The 26892-nt window shown below is 45.2% G+C and overlaps 1 protein-coding gene across 3 annotated transcripts in view; it reads right to left on the reverse strand.

Annotated features, from left to right (window-relative positions):
• Positions 1–26892, reverse strand: part of ARHGAP22 (Rho GTPase activating protein 22) — a 229692-nt gene that overhangs the window by 159593 nt on the left and 43207 nt on the right. For all 3 annotated transcript variants that reach the window (XM_049854933.1, XM_049854932.1, XM_049854934.1), the window contains exon 3: positions 4053–4140. In XM_049854933.1, the coding sequence (XP_049710890.1) occupies positions 4053–4140 (88 nt within the window). The remainder of the gene's footprint in view (positions 1–4052; positions 4141–26892) is intronic.

Here is a 26892-nt window from a genome sequence, read left to right on the forward strand (position 1 = left end):
CATGGGCTTTCCTTCTTGTAACTGAGTCCCTAGAGCTCGCAGAATCCAGGTGGGCAAAACACTAGGTTCTGCACAAGGCCTCCAATGCATGATTTGGTGGGCAGCTTAAGGGTGTGGATCTGAAAGTCAAACTGCCTGGAGTTAAGCCCCACCTCCACTACTTTCCAGCTATGTCCTTGGGCAAGCCACTTATCCTTTCTGACCTCCAACCCAAATCAAACCCACTGCCATCAAGTTGATTCTGACTCATAGTGACCCTATAGAACAGAATAGAACTGCCCCATAGGGTTTCCAAGGAGTGCCTGGTGGATTTGAAGTGCCGACCTATTGGTTAGCAGTCGTAGCTCTTAACCACTGTGTCACTAGGGTTTCCTTCTAACCCCCAATGTCTGTTTTTGTAAAAACATCCCTTAGAGAGTGCTTTGAGTATGGTGGCAGTCAGAATACAGTCTTCACAAAGATGTCCACATCCTAATCCCTGAACACATGTGTTGGGTTACACGGCTAAGGGGTCAAGGTTGCTGATTATCTGACCCTCATCTGGGCAGAGCATCCTGGGTGACCTAGGTGGGATCAATCTAATCACATGAGTCCTTCAAAGTGAAAGAAGAAGAGGTAGAAAGGCGGGTCAGAGAGATGTGACATAAGGACTTGACCCGCTGAGCTGGCTTTGAAGGTGGAGGAAGGGGACATGAGCCAAGGAATGCCGGCAGTCTCCAGAAGCTGGAAAAGTCAAGGAAACAGATTCTCCCCTAGAGCCTCCAGGAAGGGACAAGGCCCTGCCGACACCTTGATTTTAGCCCCATGAGACCCATCTTGAACTTCTGACCACAGAAGTGTAAGACAATAAACTTGAGTTCTTTGAGCCACTGAGTTTGTAGCATTTGTTATAGCGGCAACAGAGAACTCATGCAAGTATTAAACAAGGTAATCTGTACAAAGCTCCTAACCTGAAAACACTGTTTGAAAGGAGGCGAAACCTCAGTCTTGGACAAAGATTCTGCAAGAAGGGACAGAGAAGGTGAGGGAGCAAGTGAGCAGCAAGCCTGAAAGCCCTGAGAGGGAATCTACTTGGCAGCCCCAAACTGCAATCTGGGGACAAGGCAGAGGGAAGGGCCAGCCATGGGGGAGCCCACACTGACCTCCTCCTTCTCCGCCGCCCTTGCTGCCTCTTGGTCTGGTTCCATCTCCTGAAGGGATGGGTCTGCACCCCCTGCAGCCTGCCCCCCAGGGCCATGTGGCCTGGTGCTTTGGTGGGCTGCTCGCATCCCCTTGAGATGACAGCGTCCGGTGTGGGCTGGATATTGGCAGATATGTGGTGGACTCTGCTCCTTGGCCAAACCTCTGTGACGAGAGCACCTGAGCAGATGAGGCTGCAGGAGCCAGTACGGGCACAGACGACTCCTCCCACCCAAACGGCTCTCAATTATCTGCAGTCTCTGAGCTCATTCATTCTTTCAGAAAGATCAGTTTATCAGCTTCTTCCTTATAAGGACTGTATTTCTCCTCAGGTTTTGGCTCAGGGATGAGAGGCTTGCCTGAGAGGGGGTTGGGTGCAGAGGATAAAAGCCTGGGCTTTGGGGTCACATCTCAGTTCCAATCTGGGCTCTGTGACTTACCAAGTATGAGATGCTGGGCAAGCTGCCCAGCCTCAGTTTCTACATTGCAAATGGGGATAACAACACTGCCTTCTTCATAGGATGGTGGCCCTACATGTTGAGTGCTCAGAGCAGGGCCTGGCACAGGCTGAGTCCTCCATAAACATCAGTCACAGCTCTAGAAAGCGAGCGCTCCTCTATGAAAACCTCCAGGTCCCTGCCCTATGCCTCCATGGCTCCTCCAACCCAACCACATGTGGGCACCATCCCTGGACTGCTTGTGGCTGCACTGGTCTCCCTCCCTGGCCTGGCACAACAGCTGCCACAGAGCCAAGTTTGCACGAGGAATGGCCTCACCGACTCCTTGTAAGGCTGGGGAGATCATGAGTGGTGCAGGGGAATTAGTGGGTGTGCCCCTCAAGCCTTAAGGTCCCAGCTGCTTATTCAAGATGATGTACTATTTCATCCAATACAGGGAGCATATGATGGCCCATTTCAACCCCTGGGGATGGTTTCCTAAGCACTGGGGAGGAGTTGGCAGCATATAGCGTAGGGTGACCAGAGGCAGGAAAGACGCAATACTCTCGGCTCTCATGCCTGTGAAACAAAGGCAACACACCCAGGTATCCATGGCGGCTTAAACGTCTTAAATTAGTACCTATAGCATTGTTGTTAATGTTTACTTGCCATCTTCTGGTACCTAGAAACATTCTCGTATCTTCTTTCCTGCCAGACTCAGAGAGGTTCTCCTAAGTGGCTCTGACAGCAGAGGCACAGATGATCTCCGTCTGGTCCTTGGGATAGAGGTTCAATTCAGCCTGTCTGAATTCAGGGCTGGAGTCTGTGGACCTACACCTTTCACTCTGGCCTCGCTCCCCTGACACTCCTAGCTCCCTGGGGGCAGGGCCCTGTTCGCCATGGCCTCCTTCATTGCAGAAACCTGTCCTCCTGTTCCACAGCTAGCCAAGCCTCAGTTTACTACTCCGCACCCCAGTGTGCTCTGTTTCCACCTTTGAATGTGCTGTTTGGTACCAAAACCTTGCAGTTGATGGAAGAGAATCCCCAGTGGAAACCTGGCGTACCTGCATTTTGTACACGGGGCATTAGTTGGGGTGGGTGCTCCTGCACTGGGACCCCAGCCTGTTCGCCTGGACTTTCCGGTGTGAACACAGCGAAGGTGAACTGGCTTTGGCCCCAGGCTGAGCTCTGCTCATTGGTCTGAGCCTGAGCTGCCCCTCCCCAGGGCAGGCAGGGGCCCCAGGCACACAGCTGAGGGCAGGTCGTTTTGTCAGAGCAGTTTTCCTGGAGGCCCTGCCTGAGACCGCAAGCTCACTGCTCGCAGCCTTGAAGGAGGGCAGGAGCACCACCTCCTGTTCACAGCCAGCACCACCCGAGGGAGGTCTAAAGTGGGAAGTACACTGATAAGACATGGGGCCTAACTGCCCAGACCCCTGGCACTCACGGTTCCCATCCACAGCGGCAGCTTCTTTCTCCAAGTGCTTGCTGAGGGTCTTCTCAGACTGCAGGGCACTTGGTCCATGTGCAAGGCAGGCCAGAAGGGCCGGGGTGAGCTCCCCAGGGAGCAGCTCTCTATCAATGGCTGGTGGAGGTGGTGGGTCAATGCCCAGCTTCCTCCCTCCTTGGGTGATACCACAACAAGGCATGTTCTCACCATTTCCAGAAGCCCCCACTGGAATGGAGCCCCAGTTGCCACAGTAGCATAGCACTCCCTGAGTGGCTTTCTTCCCTTCCCTATGCCCTGTTCCCTTCCCATGTTTTTTTGGGATGACCTCCGACATAGACTACTTATCCTCAGATCCTGGTCTCAGGCTCTGCTTCTGGGGAGCCCACGCTAACACCCCACCAAACCGCAGAGCTGGCCCCTCTGTAGACAGCTGGCTCAGAGGCAGGACACTTAGTACTGAGTTCAAACACGATCACATTCTAAAACTGGAACTTCAAAAAACTTTTGTAACCATGAAAATGATAGCAGTTCCTTGTGTCAAATTGTTTCCTCTTACCCACCACATCCCAAATTTGTTTCGGAATTCATAAGCCTTATTTCAGAATTCTGAACCTGTGCTAACATTCTTCTCTGGCCTCACTTGTATATGATCCAGGTACTGCGTTAGATCTGCCCCCTAAGAAGCCCTCGCTGACTTGATTCTCCCTTGTGTATCAGGAATTGAAAATTCACCTTTTCTTCTCACCTAAGTGCTAGTGATTCTGAGGGGCTAACTGTCCGATAACTGCTGGATTTCCCAGTTTCCCCACACTTGCAGTATCCTGTAGATTTGGTGCAAACTTCTGAGTTGTGCATGGAGATAGCAGTGACTGTCCTGGAGGAGACTCTGAAGGAGGCCTGCCTCCCCCTCCCCACCAGGGAACGCGTCTTCCCCATCCAGGCTTCTAACCACGCCCAGCACAGAGCCACAGACAGACGCTCAGGCCTACCTGGGCTGATCTCAAAGAGGTGCTTCCCCAGGTCCTCAGGGCCAGGAAGAAGTTCGGTCACCTGGGTCCCTTGTAGTGAGATAAATCCCTGAAATAGACACAAACACAGGGAGCATGAGATGGCTGGGAAGGGGGTTGCTTGGCTCCCGGAGGGCGGAGGGTAGGGGCCGCAGGGTTAGGGCGGAAAGGGCAGTCTGGGTGCCGGGGGAGAGGGTACAAGGAGGGCTCAGTCCAGCAGGCCCCTGTTCCAATCACCAGGCAGCCAGACTTTAGGCTATCTCTATAGAGATTAGGACTAGGGAGGGGATGTCGGGCCTCCGAGACTGGGCTTCTCCTGCTGTCGCTGTCCTCAGGGTGATGCTACGGGAAGGACAGTCCAGCTCTGCCACCTTCTGGCTGGGCGAGACTGTTTCCTTGGCAGTACAGACGACTAACACACTCAGCTGTTAACCAAAAGCTTGAAGGTTTGAGTCCACCCAGAGGTGCTTTGAAAGAAAGGTCTGGTGACCTACTTCTAAAAAATCAGCCACAGAAAAGCCTATGGAAGAAAGTTCTACTCTGACACACATGGGGTTGTCATGAGCTGGGGTTGACTCCATAGCAACCAGTTGGTTTTTAACTGGTAAAATGGAGGTAAGCCACCACGCACAAGGTCCCCAACGTAGCACCATGCTCCTGGCACCTGTGTGTGTCACAGAGGGCAGGCTTTGCCTGCATTCTGATACTACAGTCTGGACCAGGCTGAAAGATGCAGGCAGGAGTGTGGGGTGTAGGGCTGGCTAGGAATGGTTGGGGTCCCAGCCCTGCACTTCTGGGCTGTGTGACGTCAGGCAAACCATTCAACTTCTCTGAACCTCAGTTTCCAGGTCTGTACAATGGGATAGTAACTTCCATTTCTCAGGGGTGTTGGGATGCCACATTCCTGCTCAGGAAGTCCTCCTGCCCTAGGGGATCAGATGTTGTCATAATCACCTTGACTCACCCTTCCCCCATCCTAGGCGAGGTATATGTACGTGTACCATGAGACCACGAGGAATGAGGCACCTACACCCAATGGCATCAGCCATTCCATGGGTGCTACCTTCATCTGTGATCTAGCTTGTCACGGGAAACACTTACACAGTGCTGGCAAAGCAAAAGCTGTTATTCTTATGCATCGGAAAAAGCAAACAGTGAATAATTACAACAGATTCCCAAACGCCTTCCCTTCCCCAAATTACCCGTGTTCATTATGTTGTCGGCAGGCGCACCATGGTTCAGGCAGATGCTGTGTTCACGTCACCAGTGCCTCCAGCTACCACTTGCACAGCTCCCGAGGCTTCTGCTCTGCTGCTGGGCCTTGATGGCCTCTGCTGCCAGCTCCTACTTGGGCCTGTGGGGCTTTCTTGCTGCCCGGGGGGGAGGCATGCAACCTCTGCCCTGCACAGGCAAGTGTTACAACTCTTTTAGCCCCACTGGCAAGCCTCCAAAGGAGCTCAGCTTTTGATCTCTGGGCCAGCGAGCCCACTGCCACTGCTTCTCACTGTCTTGCATTGTCTTCAGTGTTTGCTCTTTCTTCTGGGTCTAGGAGGTTCTCAGAGCAGGAACCCTGGGTCCTAGGTCCAAAGGATGCACTTTGCTCCAGGCTCTTGTTTTTGATGGCGGTGAGGTCCCCCTTAACCTCTGTAAGATTGGCCCTTATGTATGGAAACTCCTTGTCAAGGCACGGCCCTCCCACTAGGGCCATAAACTGACCAAGCTCCTTAGTGGACTGCAAGTCACTCAATTTGCATAGTTCAGCCAATCATTTTTTTTTTTTTCAAGTGTCCACCTGATATAATTAGCTCACTCTTCATCAGCGTCTCTCTCCCACCCGCTGACCAGTCCTTTCATGTCTGATGAGTTGTCTTCGGGGATGGTTCCTGTCCTGGGCCAACAGAAGGTCTGGGGACTATGGCTGCCGGGATTCCTCTAGTCTCAGTCAGACCATTAAGTTTGGTCTTTTTATGAGAATTTGGGGTCTGTATCCCACTGATCTCCTGCTCCCTTAGGGGTTCTCTGCTGTGCTCCCTGCCAGGGCAGTCATCGATTGCGGCCGGGCACCAACTAGTTCTTCTGGTCTCAGGATGATGTAGGTCTCTGGTTCATGCGGCCCTTTCTGTCTCTTGGGCTCTTAGTTGTCGTGTGGCCTTGGTGTTCTTCATTTTCCTTTGCTCCAGGTGGGTTGAGACCAATTGATGCATCTTAGATGGCCGCTTGTTAGCATTTAAGACCCCAGACGCCACATTTCAAAGTGGGATGCAGAATGATTTCATAATAGAATTATTTTGCCAATTGACTTAGAAGTCCCCGCAAACCATGTTCCCCAGACCCCCGCCCTTGCTCCGCTGACCTTTCAGGCATTCATTTTATCCCGGAAACTTCTTTGCTTTTGCTCCAGTCCAACTGAGCTGACCTTCCATGTATTGAGTGTTGTCTTTCCCTTCACCTAAAGCAGTTCTTATTTACTGATTAATCAATAAAAAACCCTCTCCCACCCTCCCTCCCTTCCCCCCTCGTAACCACAAAAGTATGTGTTCTTCTCAGGTTTACAATTTCTCAAGCTCTTATAATAGTGGTCTTATACAATATTTGTCCTTTTGCCTCTAACTAATTTCGCTCAGCATAATGCCTTCCAGGTTCCTCCATGTTATGAAATGTTTCAGAGATTCGTCACTGTTCTTTATCGATGCGTAGTATTCCATTGTGTGAATATACCACAATTTATTTACCCATTCATCTGTTGATGGACACCTTGGTTGCTTCCAACTTTTTGCTATTGTAAACAGAGCTGCAATAAACATGGGTGTGCATATATCTGTTTGTGTGAAGGCTCTTGTATCTCTAGGGTATATTCCGAGGAGTGGGATTTCTGGGTTGTATGGTAGTTCTATTTCTAACTGTTTAAGATAACGCTAGATAGATTTCCAAAGTGGTTGTACCATTTTACATTCCCACCAGCAGTGTATAAGAGTTCCAATCTCTCCGCAGCCTCTCCAACATTTATTATTTTGTATTTTTTGGATTAATGCCAGCCTTGCTGGTGTGAGATGAAATCTCATCGTAGTTTTAATTCGCATTTCTCTAATGGCTAATGATCGAGAGCATTTTCTCATGTATCTGTTGGCTGCCTGAATATCTTCTTCAGTGAAATGTGTGTTCATATCCTTTGCCCACTTCTTGATTGGGTTGTTTGTCTTTTTATGGTTGAGTTTTGACAGAATCATGTAGATTTTAGAGATCAGGCGCTGGTCTGAGATGTCATAGCTGAAAATTCTTTCCCAGTCTGTAGGTGGTCTTTTTACTCTTTTGGTGAAGTCTTTAGATGAGCATAGGTGTTTGATTTTTAGGAGCTCCCAGTTAACGGGTTTCTCTTCATCATTTCTGGTAATGTTTTGTATTCTGTTTATGCCTTGTATTAGGGCTCCTAGGGTTGTCCCAATTTTTTCTTCCATGATCTTTATCGTTTTAGTCTTTATGTTTAGGTCTTTGATCCACTTGGAGTTAGTTTTTGCGCATGGTGTGAGGTATGGGTCCTGTTTCATTTTTTTGCAAATGGATATCCAGTTATGCCAGCACCATTTGTTAAAAAGGCTATCTTTTCCCCAATTAATTGACACTGGTCCTTTGTCAAATATCAGCTGCTCATATGTGGATGGATCTATGTCTGGGTTCTCAATTCTGTTCCATTGGTCTATGTGCCTGTCGTTGTACCAGTACCAGGCTGTTTTGACTACTGTGGCGGTATAATAGGTTCTGAAATCCGGTAGAGTGAGGCCTCCCACTTTCTTCTTCTTTTTCAGTAGTGCTTTGCTTATCCGGGGCTTCTTTCCCTTCCATATGAAATTGGTGATTTGTTTCTCTATCCCCTTAAAATATGACATTGGAATTTGGATCGGAAGTGCGTTAAATGTATAGATGGCTTTTGGTAGAATAGACATTTTTACTATGTTAAGTCTTCCTATCCATGAGCAAGGTATGTTTTTCCACTTAAGTATGTCCTTTTGAATTTCTTGTAGTAGAGCTTTGTAGTTTTCTTTGTATAGGTCTTTTACATCCTTGGTAAGATTTATTTCTAAGTATCTTATCTTCTTGGGGGCTACTGTGAATGGTATTGATTTGGTTATTTCCTCTTCGGTGTTCTTTTTGTTGACGTAGAGGAATCCAAGTGATTTTTGTATGTTTATTTTATAACCTGAGACTCTGCCAAATTCTTCTATTAGTTTCAGTAGTTTTCTGGAGGATTCCTTACGGTTTTCTGTGTATATAATCATGTCATCTGCAAATAGTGATAACTTTACTTCCTCCTTGCCAATCCAGATACCTTTTATTTCTTTGTCTAGCCTAATTGCCCTGGCTAGGACTTCAAGTACGATGTTGAATAAGAGCGGTGATAAAGGGCATCCTTGTCTGGTTCCCGTTCTCAAGGGAAATGCTTTCAGGTTCTCTCCATTTAGAGTGATATTGGCTGTTGGCTTTGCATAGATGCCCTTTATTATGTTGAGGAATTTTCCTTCAATTCCTATTTTGGTGGGAGTTTTTATCATGAATGGGTGTTGGACTTTGTCAAATGCCTTTTCTGCATCAATTGATAAGATCATGTGATTTTTGTCTTTAGTTTTATTTATGTGATGGATTACATTAATGGTTTTTCTGATATTAAACCAGCCTTGCATACCTGGTATAAATCCCACTTGATCAGGGTGAATTATTTTTTTGATGTGTTGTTGGATTTTATTGGCTAGAATTTTGTTGAGGACTTTTGCATCTATGTTCATGAGGGATACAGGTCTATAATTTTCTTTTTTTGTAATGTCTTTACCTGGTTTTGGTATCAGGGAGATGGTGGCTTCATAGAATGAGTTGGGTAGTATTCCGTCATTTTCTATGCTTTGGAATACCTTCAGAAGTAGTGGTGTTAACTCTTCTCTGAAAGTTTGGTAGAACTCTGCAGTGAAGCCGTCCGGGCCAGGGCTTTTTTTTGTTGGGAGTTTTTTGATTACCGTTTCAATCTCTTTTTTTGTTATGGGTCTATTTAGTTGTTCTACTTCTCAATGTGTTAGTTTAGGTAGGTAGTGTTTTTCCAGGAATTCATCCATTTCTTCTAGGTTTGCAAATTTGTTAGAGTACCATTTTTCACAATACTCTGAAATGATTCTTTTAATTTCATTTGGTTCTGTTGTGATGTGGTCCTTCTCGTTTCTTATTCGGGTTATTTGTTTCCTTTCCTGTATTTCTTTAGTCAGTCTAGCCAATGGTTTATCAATTTTGTTAATTTTTTCAAAGAACCAGCTTTTGGCTTTGTTAATTCTTTCAATTGTTTTTCTGTTCTCTAATTCATTTAGTTCAGCTCTAATTTTTATTATTTGTTTTCTTCTGGTGCCTGATGGATTCTTTTGTTGCTCACTTTCTATTTGTTCAAGTTGTCGGGACAGTTCTCTGATTTTGGCTCTTTCTTCTTTTTGTATGTGTGCATTTATCGATATAAATTGGCCTCTGAGCACTGCTTTTGCTGTGTCCCAGAGGTTTTGATAGGAAGTATTTTCATTCTCGTTGCTTTCTATGAATTTCCTTATTCCCTCCTTGATGTCTTCTATAACCCAGTCTTTTTTCAGGAGGGTATTGTTCATTTTCCAAGTATTTGATTTCTTTTCCCTCGTTTTTCTGTTATTGATCTCTAGTTTTATTGCCTTGTGGTCTGAGAAGATGCTTTGTAATATTTCGATGTTTTGGACTCTGCAAAGGTTTGTTTCATGACCTAATATGTGGTCTATTCTAGAGAATGTTCCATGTGCGCTAGAAAAAAAAGTATATTTTGCAGCAGCTGGGTGGAGAGTTCTGTATAAGTCAATGAGGTCAAGTTGGTTGATAGTTGTAATTAGGTCTTCCGTGTCTCTATTGAGCTTCTTACTGGATGTCCTGTCCTTCTCCGAAAGTGGTGTGTTGAAGTCTCCCACTATAACTGTGGAGGTGTCTATCTCACTTTTCAGTTCTGTTAAAATTTGATTTATGTATCTTGCAGCCCTGTCATTGGGTGCATAAATATTTAATATGGTTATGTCTTCCTGATCAATTGTCCCTTTTATCATTATATAGTGTCCTTCTTTATCCTTTGTGGTGGATTTAAGTCTAAAGTCTATTTTGTCAGAAATTAATATTGCTACTCCTCTTCTTTTTTGCTTATTGTTTGCTTGATATATTTTTTTCCATCCTCTGAGTTTTAGTTTGTTTGTGTCTCTAAGCCTAAGGTGTGTCTCTTGTAGGCAGCATATAGATGGATCGTGTTTCTTTATCCAGTCTGTGACTCCCTGTCTCTTTATTGGTGCGTTTAGTCCATTTACACTCAGGGTAATTATAGATAAATAAGTTTTTAGTGCTGTCATTTTGATGCCTTTTTATGTGTGTTGTTGACAATTTCATTTTTCCACATACTTTTTTGTGCTGAGACGTTTTTCTTAGTAAATTGTGAGATCCTCATTTTCATAGTGTTTGACTTTATGTTCGTTGAGTCGTTAAACGTTTTTCTTGGCTTTTATCTTGAGTTAGAGTTGTTATACCTTTTTGTGGTTACCTTATTATTTACCCCTATTTTTCTAAGTAAAACCCTAACTTGTATTGTTATATATAGCCTTGTATCACTCTCCATATGGCAGTTCTATGCCTCCTGTATTTAGTCCCTCTTTTTGATTATTGAGATCTTTTACCTATTGACTTCCATGATTCCCTGTTATGTGTATTTTTTTTTAATTAATCTTAATTTGTTTGTTTTTGTGATTTCCCTATTTCAGTTGATATCAGGACGTTCTGTTTTGTGACCTTGTGTTGTGCTGATATCTGATATTATTGGTTCTCTGACCAAGCAATATCCTTTAGTATTTCTTGTAGCTTTGGTTTGGTTTTTGCAAATTCTCTAAACTTGTGTTTATCTGTAAATATCTTAATTTCGCCTTCATATTTCAGAGAGAGTTTTGCTGGATATATGCTCCTTGGTTGGCAGTTTTTCTCCTTCAGTGTTCTGTATATGTCGTCCCACTCCCTTCTTGCCTGCATGGTTTCTGCTGAGTAGTCTGAACTTATTCTTATTGATTCTCCCTTGAAGGAAACCTTTCTTTTCTCCCTGGCTGCTTTTAAAATTTTCTGTTTATCTTTGGTTTTGGTGAGTTTGATGATAATATGTCTTGGTGTTTTTCTTTTTGGGTCAATCTTAAATGGGGTTCGATGAGCATCTTGGATAGATATCCTTTCGTCTTTCATGATGTCAGGGAAGTTTTGTGTCAGGAGTTCTTCAACTATTTTCTCTGTGTTTTCTATCCCCCCTCCCTGTTCTGGGACTCCAATCACACGCAGGTTATCCTTCTTGATAGAGTCCCACATGATTCTTAGGGTTTCTTCATTTTTTTTAATTCTTTTATCTGATTTTTTTTCAGCTATGTTGGTGTTGATTCCCTGGTCCTCCAGATGTCCCAGTCTACATTCTAATTGCTCGAGTCTGCTCCTCTGACTTCCTATTGCGTTGTCTAATTCTGTAATTTTATTGTTAATCTTTTGGATTTCTACATGCTGTCTCTCTATGGATTCTTGCAACTTATTAATTTTTCCACTATGTTCTTGAATAATCTTTTTGAGTTCTTCAACAGTTTTATCAGTGTGTTCCTTGGCTTTTTCTGCAGTTTGCCTTATTTCATTTGTGATGTCTTGAAGCATTCTGTAAATTAGTTTTTTATATTCTGTATCTGATAATTCCAGGATTGTATCTTCATTTGGGAAAGATTTTGATTCTTTTGTTTGGGGGATTGGAGAAGCTGTCATGGTCTGCTTCTTTAAGTGGTTTGATATAGATTGTTGTCTCCGAGCCATCACTGGGAAACTAGTTTTTCCAGAAAATCCACTAAAAAAAAAATGCAGTCAGATCCCTATCAGAGTTCTCCCTCTGGCTCAGGCTATTCGGATGTTAATGAAGCCTCCTGGGGAGGGTGGGGGAGGGAACAGAGAGATAGGAGAGTAGCACCTCAGAATATAGCCAGAGTTGCTTGTCTTGCTTGGAATGACTATTATATCTGAGATTCCCCCGGGGCGCGTCGCCTATGTGTGCTGGCTGTGTGGAGATTGCCCCCGGGGGGCCTGGCTCGCTGGAGTCACGGTCAGATCCTCCGCTTCCAGCCCCACGCCCAGCGTCAAGGCTCCCCTGCTGGGATGGTGCACTCTCGACTCCAAAATCAGTCGCTGCCTCCCGGGGACTTCTCGTCCCTCCAGCCGCGTTGCCGTGCCATCTCTATGAACCAGTTGGGCCCCCTCCCGGGGTTAGTTCAGGTGGGTGGAGCAGCTCCCCGTGCTTGTGCCGTGACCGAGTGTCCCGGCTGGGACGCTGTTCTCCCCAATACCAGTCGCTTGCTCCCGGGGACTTCTCCTACCGGCTGAGTCCCACGCCGCCCGCGCGAACCAGCTGGGCCCCCTCCCGGGGTTAGTTCAGGGGGGTGGAGCAGCTCTCCGTGTTTATGCCGTACCTGCGTCCAGTCCAAATCCCGGCGGGACGGTTCCCCGGCTGGGACGCTGCTCTCTCCGTTCCAAGACCAGTCACTGCCTCCCGGGGACTTCTCCTACCGGCTGCGTCCCACGCTGCCCGTGGAACCGGCTGATCCCCCTCCCGGGGTTAGTTCAGGGGGGTGGAGCAGCTCTCTGTGCTTGTGCCGTACCTGACTGGTACGCTGGCTCCAGGCTCTGAAAACAATTGCTGCTTCCCCGTATTAGTTCATTCTCCGTCTCTAAATCTGTGTTTGTTGTTCAGGGTTCGTAGATTGTTATGTATGTGATCGATTCACTTGTTTTTCCGTGTCTTTGTTGTAAGAGGGATCCGAGGTAGCATCTGCCTAGTCCGCCATCTTGGCTCCGCCTCTCAGCCAATCATTTTGTGGGAGTAATAAGACCATGGCTAGAAGGGCCATATAAATATGGTATATTCCATCATATGAGGCTAGTGACTTTGGTCTCTGCTGAGGCCTTTTTTTCTGTTCATGCTCAGCTTTGCTCAACTCTGACTGTGTGTGGCTCTGACTACACAGTTTTGGTTCTCTCCATGGGAAAGTCATTTTAAGCGCCATCCCTGTAGTCAGATTGGCTGGGTTCAAATCCTTGTTCTGCAACTTACAGACTGTGTGACTTCAGGTAAGTTGCTTAACCTCTCTGTGCCCCAGTGTTCTCAGGTGAAATGGGACTGATAACACTACTCTGTGGGGCTGCCATGAGCGTTAAATGAGTTTGTACTTGGGAAGTCCCTAGAGCAGTGCCTGGCACACAGTGAGAGCTGTGTCCATGTCTGCTAAATAAATCAGCTTTTATTGTGGGTCAGGGCTCCGCATAGGGCAGAGAGCAGATCCCCTGAGTCTGCACATGCCCAGGTAAGGGGCACAGTCATCTGCTCTATACAGGTCGCGCATCAGCCCCCACCCATGTGTGCCCACAGAGTCCACCCTCTTTTCCTGGCAAGCCCTGGCCTCAAAAGACCCTCCCACGGGGCTGCTGGATTCTTCAGCTGCACCGACCGACACAGGGAAATGCCTTTTATCCTTTAAGCAACGTCGAGGCAGATGATACCTTTGCCCACAGATGCTTGCTTCAGAGAAATGACAGCAATAAACCGGAGAACCAGTTCGTAATCGTAACTGAATTATCGGCTACTTTCTTCCTATGGATCCCGGAGCTGCTGGGAATAAATCAGGAGGAGGACGGGTCCAGGACTGGAAACAGGCTCGTTAGCGTGTGTGGACACAATCCATCTCTGCCTAACGGGATGAGTCTAAGCCATTTCCTGTTTCAGTAGCTGAATCTCTGTGTGATTCTGGGCACTCTGCTATTTCTTTTTGTGCCTCAGTATTTCTCATCCATAAAATGGGAGTGACAATGTTGAAGCTGACATTGCTTTCTGCTCCAGCTAAAGGGAAAAGCAGTCACAGCAACTATTTATGGGGCTTGTACTCTATTCCTGCCTCCTTGCCTAAATGACTGGATGGGGTGAGTACTTTTATTCCCATCATCCTCAATGAGCAGATGGAGGTGCAGAGAGGTGAGGTGATGAGTTCTTGTGTCACGCCTCCAGCAAGGGTGAGCCCAGGTGTGTCTGATGCTACAGCCCAGTTCTTCCCATTTCACTTCCCCACCTTTGCCACCATAGGGTGTGTGAAAAGCTGCCCTAGAGAGACAGGCTGTGACTCTGGGGCCCACTGCTGCCCCTCAGTCAAGTGACTCCCAATGTGGGCCCCACCACTCCGAGGTACCACAGCACTGGTGCACAGAACCCAGACTCTTCCCACCCCATATCTGTGAAGAGCAGGGCTTTGACCCACTAGGATGGCAGGAGGGGTGGGGGAAGCAAGAGAGCCTCCTCACCCCTAGTCTTAGTGTGATGTTTGCTAAGACTGTGGCGAAAAGACACGGGCGGAGTCACTATGAACGTACAGCTGAAATCCTCAGAACGGCTCGAGGGTTCTCAACCATGAGGGTGTTCGGAGTCACCCGGGGCTTGGAAACAGATGGCGGCGGGTTGGTGGTGTGCTGGTGAAGGTTCACCACGGGCTCTCCAAGAGAACAAGCACCCTGATTTGTCACATCGGCCAGTCTCTGTGATAGAAACACCCCTACCATGGCCAACTTCATGTCCTCAGTGAACATGGGGCTGGAAAGAGAGCACCATAGTGTCTGTACCACACAGACAACAGGAGCATCACTAAAAGAGCACAGACAACAGCAGATGAAATAAAGTCACTTGGAAGTTGTTATGGATTGAATTATGTCCCCCCAAAATACGTGCTGTAGATCCTCACCCTTCTACCTGTGGATGCTGCCCCATACGGAATAGGGGCTTCTGTGTTATGTAAATGCACGTGTCAGTGCAGGCTGTGTTGTAAGCCAATCACTTTCTGAGAGATAAAAGAGCAGATCCGGCACAGACGCAAGCAAGCACAAGTAAAGACTGAGGCCACATGGAGATCACCTGGAACCAAGGAATAGAAGCTGAAAGAGACAGACATTTTCCCCCAGAGAGGACACAGATGGCCTTCCCCTGGACCTGGTGCCCTGAATTTTGACTAGCCTCCTCAACTGTGGGAAAATAAATTTCTGTTCATTAAAGCCACATACCTGTGGTATTTGTTATAGCAGCATTAGATAACTGAGACAGAAATGATATATTCTGAGCAATTATTACCTTTGTCTTTAATATAATTGATTTAATTGCAGGTTTACATGACTGAATTTTTAATAACAGGCATGTTTAATTAGCAATGGCTGGCAAACTTAGCACTAGCTGGGTCTTACCCTTGGGATTTCTGATTCAGGAGATACAGAGAGGACTTGGAAAATTTGCTTTTCGAACCAATTTTCCCCACTGCCCATCATCAGTTTGTCATACAGTGGTGGCTTGAATGTTGTTATGATATTGGAAGCTATGCCACTGGTATTTCAAATACCAGCAGGGTCACCCATGCTGGACAGTTTTCAGCAGAACTTCCAGACCAAGACAGACTAGGAAGACAGGAGTGGTGATCTACTTCTGAAAAACAGCCAGGGAAAACCCTATGGATCACAACAGAATATTGTCTGGTACAGTGCTGGAAGATGAGCCCCTGGGTTGGAGGGCACTCGAAATACACAGGGGCCTCAACAACAGACTTGAGCATACCAACGATCGTGAATATGGTGCAAGACCAGGCAATGTTATGTTTTGGTGCACATGGGGTCAGAGCCGGCTCAACAGCAGTTACAAACAACAACCAGTTTTCTGACACTGCTCACCCAAAGAACACACTTTGAGAACCACTGGTTCGAGGGCACTTAAAGAGGGTGCCTTTTCCATGAGCTCCATCAGCCCCTTGGTTTTCTCATCTGTAAAGAGAGGACAGCAGGAGTATCTATTCACAAGGCTGCTGTGAGGACAGAATGATTTGATGTTTTCCCCAGAGGTCCTGGGACAGCCAGGGTCTTAGCTGACCTTCTGTGCCTTGGATGCATACAGGTCAGAAGGACAAAGAATCCTTGTCTCCACACCCCTAGACTCGAGGGATCCCAGGCCCCCATTCCCCTGAGGAGCCCAACATGAGTGTGAGCACTCTGAAGGGAGACGGCTGGCCTTGCTGTACTGCCAGGTGAGGGATTGAACACGTGTGCCCTGGGGAGGGGCCGGGCACACAGTGTGCACTGTGAACTGTGCAGACCAGCCAGTAGTGTCCTGGGGGCACAGAGGGTGCAGACTGTACCAGGTGACAATGTCAGGGGGTGACACTAAAATGACTTGTCTGCTGTTGGGTGGACTGTTCTCTATATGTCTATGAGGTCTAGTTGGTTGACTGTGGCACTTAGATCTTCCTTGCCTTTATTGAGCTTCTTTCTGGATGTCCTGTCCTTCACTGAAAGTGGTGTGTTGAAGTCTCCTACTGTTATTGTGGAGCTGTCTCACTTTTCAATGCTGATGGAGTTTGTTTCATGTATCCTGCAGCCCTGTCACTGGGTGTATAAATATTTAATATGGTTATATCCTCCTGGTATACTGTCCCTTTAATCACTATGTAGTGTCCTTCCTTATCCTTTGTGGTGGATTTAACTTTAAAGTCTATTTTGTCAGAAATTAATATTGCCACTCCTGCTCTTTTTTGATTGTTGTTTGCTTGATGCATTTTTTCCATCTTCTGAGTTTTAGTTTGTGTCTTTAAGTTGAAGGTGTGTCTCTTGTAGGCAGCATGTAGGTGGATCATGTTTTTTTATCCATTCTGCCTCTCTCTGTCTCTTTATTGGTGCCTTTAGTCCATTCACATGTAATTATGGATGGTACAAGTTTAGCGCTGTCATTTTGATGTCTTTTTTTGTGTGTTGTTGACGGTTTCTTTTTCCCACTTAATTTTTTGTGCTGAGTAGTTTATCTTTATATATTGTCTTTTCCTCTTATTCATGTTGTTGATTTTGTTTTTGCTGAGTCTTTATTTTATTCTCGTATTTTATTTTGATGAGTAAGATGGCTAGTCTCCTTTGTGGTTACCTTAAATATTTACCCCTGTTTTTCTAAGTTTAAACCTAACTTTTATTTCTTTATATCGCCTTGACTTCCTCTCTGTATGAAAGATCTATGACTACATTTTTTAGTCCCTCTTTATTGTTTTAATATTTTCATTTTTTACATAATGACATCTTTTTTCCATGTTTTGAGCATTTTTGTGATTTCCCTAACTGAGTAGACATCTGGTTGCTCTGTCCTGTGTTCTGGTGTTGGGTTGATATCTGATATTATTGATTTTCTTACCAGAGATCTTCCATTAATATTTCTTGTAGTTTTGGTTTGGTTTTTACAAATTCCCTAAACTTCTGTTTATCTGAAAATGTCCTAATTTTGCCTTCATATTTCAGAGACAGTTTTGCTGGATATATGATTCTTGGCTGGCAACTTTTTTCCTTCAATGCTTTATATAAGTCATTCCATTGCCTTCTTGCTTGCATGGTTTCTGCTGAGTAGTCCAAGCTTATTCTTATTGACTCTCCTTTGTAGGTGACTTTTCATTTATCCCTAGCTGCTCTTCAAATTCTCTCTTTATCTTTGGTTTTGGCAAGTTTGATTATAATATGTCTTGGTGACTCTCTTTTGAGATCTACCTTATGTGGAGTTGAATAAGCATCTTAGATAGATATCTTTTCATCTTTCACAATATCAGGGAATTTTTCAGCCAACAAATTTTCAACAATTCTCTCTGTATTTTCTGGTATATCTCCCTGTTCTGGGGCTCCAATTACTTGTATGTTATTTCTCTTGATAGAGTCCCACGTGATTCTTAGCGTTTCTTCACTTTTTAAAAATTCTTTTGACTGATTTTTGTTTGAATATATTGGTTCCAATATATTCTTCCATCTCACTAATTCTCCCTTCCAGTTCCTCAATTCTGCTCCTCTTTTTATTGAGTTGTCTAATTCTGTAACTTTATTGTTAATCTTCTGAATTTCTGATTGCTGTCTCTCTATGCATTCTTGCAGCCTATTAAATTTTTCATTATGTTCTTGAATAACCTTTTTAATCTCTTCAACCCCTTTAGGTGTGTGTTCCTTGGCTTGTTCTGTGTTTTGCCTGATCTTCTTCCTGATGTCTTGAAGAGTTCTATACATTAATTTTTTCTTTCTACATCTGGTAATTCCAGGAAGATGCCTTCATCTGGAAGATTCCTTGATTCTTTGTTTTGAGAGCTTGTTGAAGCGATCATGGTCTGCCTCTTTATGTGACTGATATTAACTGTTTTCTCCAAGCCATCTATAAGTTATCGTATTAGTTTATTTTATGTTGGCATACTGTATCCCAGCTTCTTGATTTGTTTTGTTTTGATATGCCCAAATAGGCAGCTTGAGTGAGCTAGCTTGATTGTTTTCGCCTTTGAAGCTCTAATGTCTTGCCACCAGATGGCTAGAGCTGTTATCATGTATATGAGCCTAGGAGTCCATTCACTTTTCTTGTATGGATTCAGCTCAGGTATCCAGGTATTTGGTCATCAAGTGTGTGGTACAGGCTCTGTCCTACAGTCTTAGAGGGGCAGGGGTGATTGGTGTAGGCACAGGTATCTGGTTGCACCAGGGAGTCACGCTCTGAACAAGACAGGAGGCTGACATCCATCCCCCAAGTCTTGTGAAGAAAGTGCATCCCTGAGCCCTAGAGCACACTGGTGGGTGGTTCTGCAGCCAGGCCATGGGCACCCATTGCTTTTTGTTGTAAGAACTGGGAGGTACCACTTATCCTTGGACCTCTGTCACGGGCGGCTAGGTGACATGGGTAAAGCCACCAGTCCTTAGGCCCCTGATGTGGATAGGTGAGGACCCTTTTTAATAGGCAAAGGGGTGTCAAACTTCAAAAACCCACCTCTCCACCGCACAGCTGAAACTGTAGCCACCTGCCAACAAGGGCCTATTCTCCTGAAATGGGCCCACACAGGTCCATGCAGGGGTGAAAGTTATACAAAGTCCGCTGACCATTTGTGCCTGGACAGGAGCTGCTTCTGTCCTGAGCTCCCCCAGCATAGTGGAGCTGGCAGATTATCTTTCCCCCCAATTGTTAATTTATTTCTTCTCCAAGGATGGGAGAATGGCTCAGAGCGTGCAGCAGGACCTATCTCAGGCCCAGAGAAATCGGCAACCACTGAAGCCAGATTGGGGGCTCGGGGCATGGTAAAATAAATGCAAGTACTTAGCTTTTGCTGAGACAGCCATTTTTCTCTGGTTCCAGAGGTGTGATTAGGCTGTGTGGCTTACTACCTCTCCCTGAGGAAACCGTATTTAGAATGCTACCACATAGTCTCTCCTGGGATCGTGCCTGAGGATTCCTGGTGATTCAGGTCCAGCAACTCCTCACTGCTTCTGAACCGTCTCTCCCTCTCCCTGCTGCTCTGTCCGTTTTCTAACGTTGCCTTTGATGTTCAGGGCTCCTGTTGTTGTTGTTGTTGTTAGGTGCCGTTGAGTCAGTTCCAACTCATAGTGACCCTATGCACAACAGAACGAAACACTGCCCAGTCCTGCGCCATCCTTACAATCATTGTTATGCTTGAGCTCGTTGTTGCAGCCACCATGTCGATCCACCTCGTTGAGGGTCTTCCTCTTTTCCGCTGACCCTGTACTCTGCCAAACATGATGTCCTTCTCCAGGGACTGATCCCTCTGACAACATGTCCGAAGTATGTAAGACGCAGTCTTGCCATCCTTGCCTCTAAGGAGCATTCTGGCCACACTTCTTCCAAGACAGATTTGTTCGTTCTTTTGGCAGTCCATGGTATGTTCAATATTCTTCACCAACACCACAATTCAAAGGCGTCAACTCTTCTTCAGTCTTCCTTATTCATTGTCCAGCTTTCACATGCATATGATGCAACTAAAAATACCATGGCTTGGGTCAGGCGCACCTCAGTCTTCAGGGTGACATCTTTGCTCTTCGACACTTTGAAGAGTTCCTTTGTTGCAGATTTGCCCAATGCAACGCATCTTTTGATTTCTTGACTGCTGCTTCCATGGCTGTTGACTGTGGATCCAAGTAAAATGAAATCCTTGACAACTTCAATCTTTTTTCCGTTTATCATGCTGTTGCTCACTGGTTCAGTTGTGAGGATTTTTGTTTTCTTTATGTTGAGGTGTAATCCATACTGAGGGCTGTAGTCTTTGATCTTCATTAGTAAGTGCTTCAAGTCCTTTTCACTTTCAGCAAGGAAGGTTGTGTCATCTGCATAAAGCGGATTGTTAATGAGTCTTCCTCCAATCCTAATGCCCCATTCTTCTTCATATAGTCCTGCTTCTCAGATTATTTGTTCAGCATACAGATTGAAGAGATATGGTGAAAGAATACAACCCTGATGCACACCTTTCCTGGCTTTAAACCAGTCAGTATCCCCTTTTTCTGTCCGAACAACTGCCTCTTGATCTATGTAAAGGTTCCTCATGAGCACAATTAAGTATTCTGGAATTCCCATTCTTCTCAGTGTTATCAGGGCTCCTAGCTTGTCATACATATAATCGTTTCACTTGTTTTTTCAGGTCTTCATTTTATGAGGGATCACCGGAAATGTCTAACTACTCCGCCATCTTGGCCTCACTCTCCTCCAACTCTTCTGTTGAATTTTTCATTTCTGGTATCTTATTTCTGATTTCTGTGAGCCAATTTGTTTTCTGACTGTTCCATCTTTATAGTCACTTTCTGAGGAGGTTAAACATTGTCTTGTTTAAACATTTTCTTTACCCTGCATAGTCCCTCAAACTTAATCTCTTGCTTTGTTTTCCTCTCCTTCATATTAGATTCTTTCCTAAAATGTCTGGTGACCCAAGGCTCTTTACTCCCATTTAGGACTGGTTCTTCAAAGAGCTGACTGGCGGTTGTGTGACCCACCAGATTCTTTAGTGAAAATGCTTCAGTTTTCTTCCTAGGGGCTACTCCTGACAGGTGGGGCCTAGGTGCCCCACAATGGATGAAGACAGGGGATGGGTGCTAACTAACTGGTTTGGATGTAAATTTTACCTAATCTTTCTATTTTCAGTATGGTACCCCCACCACCAAGTGGGCCTAGTGTCTTCAGCCCAAAGCCCCTCTTTCTTATTCTCCCCAGAGAAAAAATCTTCAATCTTCTTCCATCTGAGTGAGGAGACACTCACCTTTTTGTACTGGGTTGTTCAGGAGATCAGGGATTTAATTGCTTTTTAAAGTGACTTTCCACCAGTTCTGTTTTTAGTTCCTCTTTTGCCTTCATTTCCAGAGAGACCTGGTCCTGCCAAGTCCAGGGTCTTTGAAGAGTTCTACTTTGCAAACCAGATGGATTCTGTGCTCTCCCTCCTGCCTGCTGGACACTTAGCTCTCTACACCCACCCAGTGCCCTCGAGTCACTTAGCTAGGGTCTGTTAAATCAGCTGTCCCTCACCCATCTGCTTTCTAGCATCCAGAAGGCAGTTGCTGCTATCTATCTCCCCACTCCTGTTCTTTTCACCTAGGTGAACTCACACCTTCCCAACATACCTTATTTTTGTTTAGTGGAGTTTTGGGATATGGAGAAGCCAAATGTGATTATTAAATCTGCCATCCATAACTGGACGTTTAAGTTTTGATTTTCTCATTAACTTGGGACATATTATAAAGTGTGTTGTTATTATTGTTAGATGCTGTCAAGTTGATTCCGACTCACAGCGACCCTATGTACAACAAAATGAAACACTGTCCAGTCCTGCATCATCCTCATAATTGTTGCTATGTTTGAGGCCACTGTTGCAGGCATTGTGTCGATCCATCTCATTGAGGGTTTTCCTCTTTTTCTCTGTCCCCTACCTTACCAAGTATGATGTCCTTCTCTAGGGACTAGTCCATCCTGATAACATGTCCAAAGTATGTGAGACAAAGTCTCGTCATTCTTACTTCTAAGAAGCATTATAAAGTATGTATATGTTTAATTCTTATATATATAGTTCTCCCTGTGTCTCTGGCATATATATCCTCAATTGATATCCCTTTGTTCTTAATTTCTAAGGATTTTTTTTCTTTTGCACTATTGTCAGTGAATGTGTCTCTATAATCTCATTTTTTGAAAAATAAATTTGAAAAAATGGAAACCAACGAGTATTCTTTTTTTATGTATTCTCCAAAGCTATGTTGTCAGGAGCATAAATGTTTAGGGATGCTCTCTTTTCTCGTTGTCGTGTGCCATCGAGTCGATTCGTACCCATAGCGACCCTATATAACAGAGTAGAACTGCCCCATAGGGTTTCCAAAGAGCCACTGTGGATTTGAACTGCCATCCTTTTGGTTAGCAGCCCGAGCTCTTAACTACTGTGCCACCAGGCCATAGCTGTTAGGAACATAAATGTTTAGGGCTGCTCTCTTTTCTTAGTAGGTCATTACATTTGAAATATTTCCCTTTTTCCTGTTTGTTCTTATCTCCTTAAATTGTACTTCATTTTATTTTATGTTGCTAAATCTGCTTTCTTTTGCTAGCATTTGCTGGTTTATCTTTTTTCATTCTTTTTGTTTTCAACCTTTTTGTATACTGCTTTCTGTCCTACTTATTGCTGATCTCCCATCTTATGTCTTTTAAGAGATAGATGAATCTAACGTATTTACATTTATTATAACTGAAGTGTTTGTACCTGTTCCTGCCACTTGCTTATTTATTTTTTGTTTTCTATTTACACTTCTCTCTTGTTTTTTCCTTTCCCATTTTTCTGCCCTTGGTTGGACTGGTCATACTTAATTGGTTACATTTTTTCCTTCTTATGTTTTGGAAGAAATACTTCCCATTTCTTTTCAAAGCCAAGGGACCCAGAAATGCAGGACTAGAATAACTAAAGATTGAAAGTCAAACAGGAGGAATGGATCAGGCTGACAAAGAGTGTGGCAGGAGTTATCATGGCTCAATAGGCATTTCAAGAAGAAACTAAAACCATTAAGGTGAAAAGATCTTGAATCCTCTATTAATGAAACTGAAGGGTCTGTCTTTTGGAAACTACCCTGGCCATTTATTAGAAAAAGCTGAGGGAGAAGGGTTCACTTTCAGGTTCTGTTTTAAAGTGCTGTTGCCTAGTTTTTCCATCTGAGCTTGTGCAAGCCATGTCCTCTCTCTACATTTCAACTTGGCTTTATATCTGTGCTCTGTGTCCTCTGATGATCCTCTTGCCAGTGAGAAGGCAGGGGAAGAGATAAGGGCTTTGAGGAGAGGACCAGGAATGTAAGCTGAGAGCAATCGTCATGCAATAGTAGCTCTGGGCAGAATCAAAAGTAGCTGGACATCCTTTCTGCTGACAATTCCAGCTGGTAATGCAGGCCTCCTAACAGGGGGTGCTGACCATGTGGGCACTCTGTCACTGTAAACAGTGAGCAGGACACATTTTTCCAGGAACTAGACGTTTGGAAATAGTCATTGCTTGTAGTTAGATGCAATTAAATATAAATTTGTGAGGCTATCTTGCCAGCAGACATGCAGTTTGGAAATCATACTGTATAAGCCAAGTAAGTCATATTTGATAAATAGTGGTCTTTAGACTGGGAACCTGTGCAATGCGGCTGCCACAGGAGTGGGCTTTGTTGGGGAGGGAGAATTGCAGGAAGGAAGGAATAATTTGAGGCTTGAGTCCCTGCTTATTATGTTCCAGGGAGTGTCAGGAATGCCAGCCAGGCCCCAGAAAGCATGGTCTGATATCTATTGAAGATGACGCCTCCTTCTAGGGATCTTATGTGCTCCCTGGTGATTAATGCCCTAGTGTGAGATGTGGAAGTCGGGGCTTCGAATCCATCCTTCTAGGTTCAGTCATGGCCAATGAAGCGAAACCAGATCAGACCCATTTTTTTTTTAAATTTGGCTGAACTGGGATGATAACCAGAACTGGAAAAATTACAGGTCAAAGCCCTGCTGGAAACCCAATCTCCCTCTTAGAAAACAAGGGCAGCATACGTGTTGCATAGCAACCAAATCTCATGCCCATGGGATTTTGAGCAGAGTCAGAAACAGCAGTGCCCTGCTCAAAGATGGCAGCCAACTGTGCCTCTTTGAATGTGTGTAGCTCTCCACAATCTTGCCAATAATCCCATCACATGAATCAGGCTCCTGAAAGGGCTCACTATGCCTCTTCTGAATCTCCCATTTCAGGGCTTTGGCCTGTAATTTTTCCCATTCTGGTTATTGTTAATGAATCACCCAAACTGTAAAACTTCGGGTGTGTTCTGGCTTCGTTTCATTAGCCATGACTGAACCCATTCGAACTGGTTCGAAGCCATCGTGGAATCACCTTGCAGAAAACAATTTGGTCTTTGTTCTTGGTTCTTCCTAGCCAAACTAACACCTGAGGCTAATGAGTAGGGGCTGACCAGAGTAAAAGGGACTACCTGAGGCCTGATGCTGACTAAGCCTCAGGAAGCATGATGTAATTTATCATGGCTACAGTGGTGGGGATAATAACAGCCCTAAACCCTAAGGCTCAGATGAATTTCTGGTTGGTGATCATGCATGGAAAGAGTAGTACATCCCTTGGGACATGGAAGCCTCAAGTCAGGGACCCTCCCAGACCTCACCCTATTTGTCTCTTCATTTGTAACCTTTTGGACTGTAATAAATCTGTAGCTGTAAGTACAGTGTAGTCTCCGTGAAGTTCTGTGAGTTGTTCCAATGGATTAACAAGCCCACGGAGGCAGTGAGAGCCAGCAGGGGCTGGTTCTGCTCATTTGGCAGTCTGAAAGACGGTGTCCATGTAACTTGTGAGCTTTGACCCACCTCTGGTTGATGAGTGTCAGAGAGAGAATGCTGCTTGGGCGGCTAGTGACAAGGATGGAGAAGTGGGAGGATGAGGGCTGGATCCATTTCCATACTTTGGGAATTGGATTCATGCCGACCCTTACCCATTTTGCCCCTTGCTTAGTGCACCTGGTCTAGTTCGGCTTGGACCCGAAGGCTGCTCTTGTGTCCAGACTGGTAACTGGGCATGTTATTAGCTGCTTCCACCAGAAGTAACTGGAGGTCTGGAAAAGGTGTCAGGTGGAGGGAGAGTCAGTTCAGGAATTCTGGGAGATGAAGGCTCCTTATGGAGGTACCGCTGATGGGTGGAGGATGCCTGGACCACCTAGGGCCCACTATGAGGAATATGTTGGGAAACCATGCAGTTAACCCAAGAGATGACACTGTGGGCTGGGACAGGAGCGGGTGACAGAGGGGCCATAGGCAGGGCTCTGAAAGACTCGGGACCCTGGCAGTTTTGGTGACAGTCTTCAGAGTGACTGGTGACCAAAAGGTCAACCAGGAAGGTAAGACACAGCTGAGGGGCCAAGGTTGGTCTTCAGTGCAAAAGTTAAATAGCAGTCAGCAAGCCCAAAGGTGTGGCCCTAGGCCTGGAGAGTAGGCTTAGGAGTGAGGCCAGATGAGACCAAGGCAAAGGTGAGGCTGGGGGAGAAGGAGGGCTCATATTTAAGTACCTAAGGCGCTAGGAAAGGAGCCCTGGTAGTGCTGCAGTTAAAGTGCTTGGCTGCTAACCAAAAAATCAGCAGCTTGAACCCCCTCAGTCGCTCCGTGGGAGAAGGATGTGGCAGTCCGCTTCTGTAAAGATTTACAGCCTTGGAAACCCTATGGGGCAGCTCTACTCTGTCTTACAGGGTCACTATGAGTCAGAATCGACTTGATGGCAGTGGGTTCAGTTTTGGTTTTTGGAATGTGCTAGGAATTGGGCTTGGTTATGCATATGTGGCAGAATCTAATCCTTAGCATGACTGTTTCTATGATAAAACCTAACATAAATTAATAAGCAACATGGCCAAAGTCAGATAGCTAGTATGGCAGAGCCAGAAGTTGAGTTCAGAACTGACTCTGAAGTTCCTATCTGTTCCACTTAATCTTTCTGGGGGCTGCTTCCATTCCTTATAAAAGCAAGGAGGCTGGACAAGATCAGTGTTTCCTAAATTTGCACTTTTCAAGATCCACTTCCTGATTTTTGTCATATGCACCTTTCATGTGCACTATTACTTATGTAAAAGTTTTCCTTAAACAGTCCCTTTTTTTTGTTTTTGACTTAAATATATTTTAGAAAGTAAAACATGAGATCACTGTCATGAATAGAAACCAGTATTACTTTCCATAAAAAGAAGTGTTATTTAAATTGTGTTCTCCCCAGATTATGGTGTTGGAATTCTAACCTCTATACCTGTGGATGTAATCATATTTGGAAATAGCTCTTTCTCAGTTATGTTAATTAGATCACGCCTGAGCAGGGTGGGTTCTAAATCTAATCACTTCTGAGTTATAAAAAAAGCAGATCGGACACAGAGACACGTACCTCCACCCTCACTGGCCCTCTACTTCACCAGACATGATGTCCTCCTTTAGTGACTGATCCCTTCTGATGACGTGTCCACCAGGGAAGACAGAGGGCATGTGAGGATAGTCTACAAGCCAAGGAACCAAGAGATGCCCAGGGCTCCCAACAAGGAAGGAGTCGACACTGTGGAGACCCTGATTTCGACATCTAGCCTCCAGAAGTGAAAAAATAACTTTTTGTTCTTTAAAGACACTTTTGTGGTATTTCTGTTTACAGCTGTGGAAGGTAACTAAGGCAGAAGGGAACCATTAGAACGAACAGAGTGAAAACAGAAAATCACTATATTCCAGCTAGTTCCTGTTGCTACTTAAGGCTCTGAGCTGCCCCTCGCCTCATTTGTTTAAAAGATAGGACGGCAAGTGTTGGCAAAGTAAGCGTTAAAGATATGCTAGCGCTGAATTGAGACTGCACCCTTGGTAGACTCAGAAGACTTCAAAGAAGAGTGAAAAGGGTCATTTTCTCACTTTGAAGTCAGTGTTACCCTGTGC

The sequence above is a fragment of the Elephas maximus genome, chromosome 16 (assembly GCF_024166365.1).
Source record: "Elephas maximus indicus isolate mEleMax1 chromosome 16, mEleMax1 primary haplotype, whole genome shotgun sequence".
Taxonomy (NCBI): domain Eukaryota; kingdom Metazoa; phylum Chordata; class Mammalia; order Proboscidea; family Elephantidae; genus Elephas; species Elephas maximus.